Source organism: Arvicanthis niloticus, chromosome 12 (genome assembly GCF_011762505.2).
Source record: "Arvicanthis niloticus isolate mArvNil1 chromosome 12, mArvNil1.pat.X, whole genome shotgun sequence".
NCBI classification, from domain to species: Eukaryota; Metazoa; Chordata; class Mammalia; order Rodentia; family Muridae; genus Arvicanthis; species Arvicanthis niloticus.
Genome location: NC_047669.1, coordinates 75,693,361 through 75,702,928, shown reverse-complemented (window position 1 = coordinate 75,702,928; position 9,568 = coordinate 75,693,361). Strand labels below are relative to the sequence as shown.

The 9,568-nt window shown below is 48.2% G+C and overlaps 1 protein-coding gene across 5 annotated transcripts in view; it reads left to right on the top strand.

The window, feature by feature from the left end:
• The first annotated feature begins 222 nt into the window (after nt 1-222).
• Nucleotides 223-9,568, top strand: part of Hlcs (holocarboxylase synthetase) — a 179,174-nt gene continuing 169,828 nt past the window's right edge. The window contains exon 1 of one of the 5 annotated variants that reach the window (XM_076943179.1): nt 223-522. In XM_076943179.1, coding sequence (XP_076799294.1) covers nt 292-522 — 231 coding nt within the window. In that variant the 5' untranslated portion in view covers nt 223-291. Of the gene's footprint in view, nt 523-7,799; nt 8,287-9,568 lie in introns of those variants that run through there. The other 4 variants (XM_076943178.1, XM_076943181.1, XM_076943182.1 and 1 more) reach the window with 4 other exon arrangements.

Here is a 9,568-nt window from a genome sequence, read left to right as displayed (position 1 = left end):
AAGGGGTGTTATGTTCAGGAGTGGAAACAGTTAAGGAAACGCTGTTCTAGGGAACTACTTAAGCCTGAGATGGGGTTGGGTTCTCGTGTGGCCATCTCGCAATTCCGACTGGATGGGCAGAAACGAGGGTAGCTTATACACCCACTTGGGGCTGCCATCTTAAATGGGGCCGGCTTTCCCAACTTTAACAGTTGGCTCTGGAACTGAATTGCTGGACGCTGGGTGGGAAATTTTGAGCAACAGTCTTCTGGTACTGGGAAAAGACGCCGCGGGGTGGGGACCCGGAGGCAAATGTGTCTGGCACGCGGTGCAGAGCGAATGGCAAGCCTGGCTTTGCAGGAGACGGGGAGCTCTGGATCCAGATTGCAGGGGCAGACTGCAGCCTGGCTGCGCGTCCCCGAGGATCGGGCACTTTTGCGCAGTGCGCATTCCCGCGAGCTGCTCGCCGCGGCCGCCAGGGGGCGCAGCGGGGTCTCAGCACGACCACCCTCCGGAGCGGGGAGCCGCGCTCAGGACTGTGAGGTAAGCGAGGCGCCGCGCCGGCGGGTGTCGGGGACTCGCCGGCGGGCTGGGGCCGTCGACCGGCGGGCTGTCGGGCCGGGCTGGGGTGTCGTCCCCGCACTGTAGCGAGGGTTGGGGACACCGCCCACAGCGCTGAGACTCTGGCTTCGGCGCCGGGGGCGGGGCTTCCGCTGGAGCCTCATCCGGGAACCTTGCGCCACTCCCACTGCGCATGCGTGCAGTCGCGAGACCGGAACTCGCTGGGAAGCGCCTAATGCCCTCCAGAGAGGGAAATGTTACTGCGTAGGTGAAAAAAAACAAACAAAACAAACAAACAAACAAAGACCTCTAAATACTGTAAGAGACAACTGGTAAATGATCAAAATCAATTCTAGCATACTTCACAGATGAAAGATTAGTGTCCACAATACGTAGATGCATCTTGAAGATTGAGGGCAACAGAAAAGTCAATTTAAAGGGGACAGGAATGGAGGACGCGCACCACATGACGTAATGCCTGATTTCTGCTGGATGGAAAGATACTCAGTATCTCTCCAAGAGCCGGAGCACAGCCTGTGCCTTCACCCGCCGTGGGGCTCCGCTAGTCTGTGGCTCAGACATCGGTGCTGATGAAAGGTGGTGTCATCCTGGTAAAGGGAATTTTGATCATGTCCACGCACGTCGTACCCACTCAAACTTTAGGAACACCGCAATAGGGAGGCGTGCGAGACGTGGTTGCTCAGTGTGGTCGCCTGCAGGGGCACAGCTCTGCAGACAGCGTCAGTGCTAGCACACCAGTCATTGGTTGGATGAATCCGCAATGCAGCACCATTCGGTTGTGCAGATGTCATCTGACAGAATGATTTCTAGATTTCACCGGCAAATGGAAGTAGAAAGCTAGGCATACACGAATGCTTGTAGAACTATTATTTTTCTGTGAGAAGGGAGAACTAGTAAAAAAAAAAAAAACTTTGTATTTTTAATGAAAGAATGAAGGGAAGATTTAAAATGAGTTTTGCCATTCTAAAACTTGGGATTTAACTTTAGCTAAATTATTCTGGGGTAGAGAATCTTTGAGTGAGGATTTGTCTAACGTGAGTCTGCAGTACGTACAGTCCCCCAAAGGATAAGAAGATAATTATACTGAAGAAACGAGAGAAAGTGGAAGGTCTCTTCAAATATGAAGACGGTTTATGGAAAACAGGGAGACTGGATAAGCAGTATTTATAACAACACCTTCAATGGAAGTGGTACCACTATCTTCATTTGTGATTTCTCTAAATTGTCATTTTTTTATTATTTAAGAAAATAAACCAAAGTAAATTCCAAATGTCTCAGACATTTTGTAATAGATACAAACGTCTGTGCAAACTGTTATGATGGCATCAGAGTTGGTAGAAATGTTGCCAGAGGGTTTGGGGTTTGCTGCCTGGAGTGCTCGGTTGTCCATACAGTTACAGCTGAGAATCACCCAGCTTCTCTGCAGTCCATGGAGACGGCTTCACAGTGAACTGAGATGGGACATGATGATCTAAAGCTCACTCCTGAAGCTTTCAGCACAGGTGAGGAGCATCGGTTAGGGTCCTGTGTCTCCTCCATCCTTTCTCTCTCCAATACACACAAGGTTTTAACTCTTTATCACTTAGGTCTTTGTCTCCCAGGCAGATCTTAGAAAAGACTTTGTACGCAATTCTGAAGTCCCCCCCTTCTCTCTCTCTCTCTCTCTCTCTCTCTCTCTCTCTCTCTCTTTCTCTCTCTCTGTCTCTGTGTATGTGAGTGAGACACACACACAGAGAGAGAGAGAGAGAGAGAGAGAGAGAGAGAGAGAGAAGAAACAGAGGTGGAGGGGGGACAGAGGGAGACAGAGAGAGCACTGTGCCTGTTTCCTGAGTAAGCACAGGAGAGGGGAGAGGATGTCTGGTGTCCTGGTCTATCACTCTCACTCCCTTGAGACAAAGTCCCTACTGATCTGGATGCCAGCACACTTCTGCCATACCCCTTCTTTGCTTTCCCCAACCCACACAGTACTGGGGTTATGGGTGAGCGTGTGGCTATGCCCAGGTTTGTATGTGGGTACTAGGTATTTGAACTTGGGTGTTTGCCCTTGTGAAGCTAGTGTACTTGCCCAAGTCTTGAAGTTTAAAAAACCTTATTCCCCCTCATTGCTTGTGTGTGTGTGTGTGTGTGTGTGTGTGTGTGTGTGTGTACAGGTGCTTGTGTTTCATTGAAGATATGCCTGTGGACCACTTGTGTGGTGCCTGTGGTGATCAGACATGAAGATGGACTTTGGAACTGAGTTATATACTTGTCAGCTCCAGTATGGGTGCTGGGAATTGAACCCTGGTCCTTTGGAAGAACCACTAAGCCATCATCTCTCCAGCTCCATAATATCTTCTAAATTGCCAATTGTTTGGGCAAACATATAGCATTCAACAATCCTGTCATCTGTTGGCCGTTTGAACAGGCTGGACTCCTCACTTAGGACTCCTCTGTGTCTGCAGCATGCTGTAGTCAGTCACAGGCTGGTGACTGTCCGTGTAAATATTAGCTATTTTGGTTTTTGCTAAGTGATGTGTTATGGTTAGGGCTATAAAGTTAGACACCAGAGCAGATTTAATCACAGAAAAACGAATATGCCCACAGCCCTAGCACTAGGAAGTGGAAATGAGAGGATTGAGCTCAGGGCCAGCCTTGGCTACGTAGATGCAGGCTGTGTTTGTTGGGTTTTTTTTTTTTTCCATTTGACACAAACCTTGAAAGAGGGGATGTGAGAGAAATGCCTCCATAAGCTCGGCCTGTGGGCAGGTCTGTGGGTTACTGTCTGGATTGATTGATGTAGGACATACATCTCACTGTGGTGGTGTCCCCCTGCACAGGTGGTCCTGGGTGGCACTGGAAAGCAGGCTGTGCAGCCTGTGGAGAGCAAGCCAGTGGGCAGCCTTCTCCACATCTGCTTCTTCACTTCCTGTCTCTAGGTTCTGCCTTGAGCTCCTGTCCTGATTCCTCTCAGGGATGGAGTATGGCCCGAGGGTTGTAAGCTGAAACAAATCCTGTCCTGCCCAAGTTGTGTTTGGCTGCCTCAGTCGGTTTCTATCACTGGGATAACAACATGGCCAAGGCAGCTTCTACAGGGAGGTGACCAGTTTGTGTCACGGTTTCTGAGGGCTAGGGTCTGTGATGGCAGAGTGAAGAGATCGTTCACGTTTCAATCCACAATTATGAGGAACAGAGAGTGCCCAGCATGTGTACACTGGGAATCCCTCCAGTCTTTCTCGTTGTGTGTGTGTATACATACATATATACACATATATATGTATACATATATACATATATATATGTATGTATATACACACAATATATATACACGTATATTGAGACAGGGTTTCTTTGTTCAGCCTTGGCTGTCCTGCAACTCACTCTGTAGACCAGGCTGGCCTCGAATTCAGAGATCTGCCTGCCTCTGCCCCTGCCTCCCAAGTGCTGGGATTAAAGGTGGGCACTGGCCATGGCCCAGTCCTCCAATCTTTTAAATTCTCAAATCCCTCTTCCAATGATACAAAGTCATGATTCCTGATCCTCCCCAAACAAGTCCACCAACTAGGGACAAAATATTCGAATATATGAGTCTGTGGAGGCCACTCTTATTCAAACCACTACAGTTGTGATGTTTTATCACAGCAATAGAAACCTAACTAGGGCAGAGGTCAACCTGGGAGACATGAGACACCATTTAAAAATCCCAAAACCAGGGAGCTCAGGTATGCAGGCTACACAGGTTTCAGATGCAAGCTCATGTTAATTTTAGCTTTCGGTTGCTGCAAGCTAGTGGTCTGCTAAGTTAATACATTCTGAAGGTTCCACTGAAAGTCAAGAGGATAGCAGGATGAACAGCAGAGGTCTACGGTAAAAGGTTGTTAAGGCACTGAACAAGCCTAAGACAATCTGCAGTTTCCAACTGTGCAATCATGAAGTTCCCGTCAGTCAGTCTAAAGAATCTCCAACACGTGTAACTTTCTAGGAACTTCTGTTCTCAGTCTTCTCTATGTAATGTCAGCACTAAAGCTACAAAGGGTCTTGAGCTTAATAGTTGGTCATGGTTCCATATAGCAATTTTCTAAGTGTGTGTGTGTATGTGTGTGTGTATGTGTGTGTGTGTTACAGATTTAAGTAAATCATTAAATTGAATGATAGTGCTGGGAGCCAGGGTCCTCACTAGGAGAAAAGGGGACCTTGTGGGTTGGAATGAAAGGTTTTTCATTTGGATTTATTTTTAAGCACCTATTTCTAAGAGCCTGGGAACAGGGCCACCCCTAGGAAGGGGAATTCCCTGGGCCCATATCTTTGTTTCTAAATATTGTCCATGAAAAGGAGCCAGCGGTCCTTGGAGAAGTGCCTCCTTTAGGGAGAGTGAGAGAGATGGGCCAGGAATGGCTCCTGCCAGAAAGCACAGAGGTGTCCAGAGAGCATGGAGTTTCATTTGTCAAGCCTGGCACAACCTGAACATGAGAGTGAATGGTGGCAATACAGGATAATGACACTGAGGAGGAAAGACTTGGAGCTGGGGACGGTTTAGTTGTCAAGTATTTTCTGTGCAGGGTGAGCACTGGAGTTCAGAGCCCCAGAACCCACATAAAGGCTTCGTGAAGTGAAGTTGCCTGCCTATCCCAGCCATATCAATTAGCTCTGGATTTGATTGAGAGATCCTGTCTCAGTGGGTAAGGTGGAAGAATGATTGAGGATTAGCCACCATATGCATGTGCACATGAGTACAAGCACACTCACGTGCATTGATACACACACATACACACACACACACACACACACACACACACAAATGGGAAAAAAAAGTCTGCCACTCAAGAGTGAAGGCAAAAAGCAAATGAAACTTAAAATCAAACATGTGAGCAGAGCAGAAGGGGCATTTCTGAGCCGTAGAACAGACCTACGTAATGAGATGCTGGAGGAACAGCCCAGTGAGACAGTCATGGTTCAGACACACAAACAACAGGTGCAACAACCACTGGGTGAATGACTGAGAAAGAAACACTACAGTTTCAGAGTGTCACTCCACAGACAGCGCTTTATAAAGATTAAAAAGGAATTTGTTGGACACACATACACAATGTGATTGGAGTCAGCATGATCATGTGGGTCGAACTGATGTCAAGTGCCAAAACTGTACACCCTGAAATGTCATCATATAGTGGAGAAGGGTCACTGCATAGAAGAGCTGCCACCAGGAGAACTGAGCAACTCCCCTAAAACCATTCACAAAGGCAGAGCCTTCACGACCCATTCCTACCCCCATTGAGCCCCAGCTCCGTCTACAGACCAAGGGAGAATCAACAACAGGGCTTGGGGGGGGGGGGGGAGAGAAGGGGACATAGTCAAACCTCAACAGATGCAACCTGATAGTCCTGGGAAAATCTTACAGCTGGCAGATGTTAGCTGAGGGGCAATTTGAATCTGAATTCAGTTAGTGCAGCATGATTGGGTAAGAGACATGTTCTTAGGAAATACATCCTGAATGCTTACGGATGAAGGGTCATGATTTCTGCTGCTGAATCTCAAGTCATTCTGGAAAGAAAGCATTCTGTACTATTGTAGATGCACTAACGTTTGCAGAATATGTTCCCTAGGTTGAACATTTTGCCAACTTAGAAAGTTATTCCTTAAAAATATTCTTCCTTTGTTACCACTTCTAGGGTAAATGCCTAGCTTATGCCATGCTCTCTGTAAGCAGGTGCCTGCTTTGTACAGAGAAGCCTTGTGTTCCTGTGTGTTCCTGGAACTCTGGAGGATGGAAATGCCCCTGACATTATCCTGGGGCTGCTCTGACCTAGATTTAGAGTTTGGACAGTGCGGTATCTGCAATTAGCTGGAGCATTGCCTCTAGGAGATTTCCCCAAGCACCACAGTGTGAAACTGTGTGCAGAGATCCATCAGTCTCCAAAGCACTTGTGAAAATCAGCAGAAACCTAAAATCTGAATGGAAAAACAAACATGACACTCCTGACCTTATAGTACTGACTGAGTTGAGGACAAAACCCGCTGATAATGGGGATGTGGTCAATGCTGGTGTTTGGAGGAATTTAGCGTTATCTTCGTGTGGGTATGCAGTGTCACGGGCATATGTACATTTGTCTTTCCACAATGCCATAATGTATTGAATAGCAATAAATTCAAAAGCCGTGTCACGTTTTACTGGCTGCCACTTCCAAGTAATCCCGAGTTCTTTGGACAGCTGCTGTAGTCTTAGCTTCTTTGTTTTTACCTTATGTGTTTTGGTGTTTTGCCTGCGTATATGTCTGTGCACTGTGTGTGTGCCTGTAGAAGGTGTTGGATCCCCCGGAACTGAAGTTAAATGGTTGTGAGCCACCATGTAGGTGCTGGGAATTGAACCTGGGTCCTCTGCAAAAGCAGCAAAGCAGCCAATGCCTTTAACTGCTAAGCCATCTTTCCAGCTCCTACTGGGTGTTTTTATTCCAATCTTTGTCACTAACATTAACTCTCAGGTCCTGTGTGTAATTGTACTTTATACTTGTGTGTGTGTGTGTGTGAGTCTGGATGTTGTGTGTGAGTATATGAGTGTATGTTGTGTGAGTGTGAGTGTAAGAGTGGGAGTGTGTGTTGTGTGTCTGTGTGTGTTATATGTGTGAGTATTGTATGTCTGGAGTGTTGTGTGTGTGTCTGTGTGTGAGTATGTATGTCTGTGTGTTTGTGTCTATTGTGTGTTTGTGTTGTGTGTGAGTGTGTATATCTGTGTGTGTGTCTCGGTATGTTGTGTGTGTGTTGTATGTGAGTGTGTACTGACTGTGTCATATATAGCATATAGATGTCACATTTGTGGGAGAGCACCCTGAGCTCCCAGAATAAAGAATCCTCCTCCAGTTGTACCAGAGCCTGGCTGCACACATCTGTAATTACAGTTAATGGGGAGGCTGAGGCAGGAGGATCAGTGTATGTTCTTGGCTAGCTTAGGCAATAATAAGACTGTCTAAAAAATCGTCTTATAAAGAGTGGTGTGCGTGTGTGCCTCTGCGTGTGTTGTAGTAGACAAAAGAAAAGGGGCAGGACTTCTTGAAAATATTGACAAGAAACTGAAGGAATCGGAGGTTCAGAGGTAAGAATCAAGACCCTCTCAGGACTCGGGTCCCTAGGGGAGAAGGGAAAGCTGGAAGAGTAAGGATTAAGAAATCGGAACCTCCCTCACACCGCTGAGAGGAGGGAGGAGTAACTCTCTAAAGGGGCGGGATCTGCTTTCTTTTCTCTTACCCGTTAAGCAAAACTTTCCATGGGGTTTATTACCTGCGGGGACAACAGCCCAAACAGCCCGAGCCTCCATCCCAGAGGGTTTCGAACCAAGTCAGGCACAGGGGTACAAGCAATCCATTCTGGGGGCAGGAGGGGACTGCAGGTTTCCACAGGAGGAGACATTTTGACCACTGAGGCCAGCATCCCTAAGGACAAGCCTGTTGTGGGGTAGGCTGAGCTACTGAGGAGCGACCCTGTGTGTAGAGGGCCCAAGTCTCATTTGAGTGTGGCCACAGGTATCCCTAGCACCGCCTGAGCCTGGCTGGGGTGTGGCCAGGATCTGAGGCTGCAGGATCTGGCCCTTTCCCATGGTCTGTTCCTGCTCACGAGGCTGCCACCTGCCTGCGGTTGGCGAAGACGCGCTGCCCACTCCCGTGCATTTCCCTGCTTGCTACCAGCTCCTGGAGCTGCGGGTAGCTCGGGCCGGGCCGGGAGCACCGGTGCGGGGACCGTGGCCGCCTGGCTTTACAGGTACGTGCTCCACGGTGACCTCGGCTTCCAGTGGGGACACACTCCCTTTCTAGCTCCTCAGGAGCTAGCCGGCTTGCCCAGCTCGGCTCCTGTCCTGGCTTTGATGTTTCTGTTTGTCCCCCTAGGGGAGTTATTTATAGACAGGAATAATTTCTTCACAGCGGGGCTCTTCTGGCTTTGCTTGACCGGTCTGGATACTGTCGGCTTTGCAGGGACAGAATCTGTTAGGAAACCGGCAGCGGAAAGCCTGCTCAATCCAGCTGCCTCATGTTTTCTGCCTCTTCAGTAGTTAGCTTCTCTCTGCACTGGGGTTTACTGTTTATGAACGTGGGGACACCTCACCACCGTCGATGAGATGGGAGTGGGGCTCACCCCTTCTTAGCTTCAGCTCTGAGTTGCGGCGGTGGTTTTGACTTTGCTAGTCTGCGAATGCTGCTCTGTGGGAAGTGGCTATGGGGCTCATCTGGAAGCTGTGTGTACTGTTCAAGCCCAGGCCCTCTCTGATTGTTTGGACAGGGCCTCCCTCCTGCAGCCAGGAGCTGACTTCTGTATATTCTGCTTGGAAAGGACCTCTCCCCTCTGCTCGGCGAACATGGATTTGATTGCAGTGTAGAAAGTTTTGCCAGCTCTTTGCTTTCCAATAGCCAAGCAGTTAAAAGAGATGGCAGTAGTGCCTCACTGAAAAAAAAAAAAAATGGTGTTTTAGGTTCAGGAACTTGTGGTGAGAACCTAATGGTGCAGGCTACACACCAGGGATGTGAGCACGAGAAAGCTGAGTCATGTTGCAGCTGTGCTGGGATCTGAGCGTCAGCGTTGGGGGTACAAAGGGAGGCAAGTGGAAACTAGCTAGTTTGTGTTCATCCTTTTAGAAAGTGAGGTTAGCAATTTTCTTTTTAAAGAGCAAATTTTTTTATTTAAAAATTATTTATTTTTATTTTATGTGTAAGAGTGTTCACTGAATGTGTGTGTCCTGTGTGCATGCAGTGCCTGCAAAGACCAGAAGAGGGCGTGTGACCCACCATGTGTATGCTGAGAATGGAATCTGGGCTCTTGTCAATACTGAGCCATCTCTCCTGCCCTGTATTTAAAAGTGCGTGTGGGTGCACGCGTCCCATGGTGGTTCATACAGAGGTCAGGGCAACCTTGAAGGGTCTGTTCACCCTTGGGCCCTTATGTGAGTTCTGAGGGTTGAACTCAGCGGTCAGACCTGCGTGACAAGCACTTTACCTATTAAACATCTTGCTGGCTCAAGATGAGAGCCTTTCTCTGTTGCCCAGGCTGG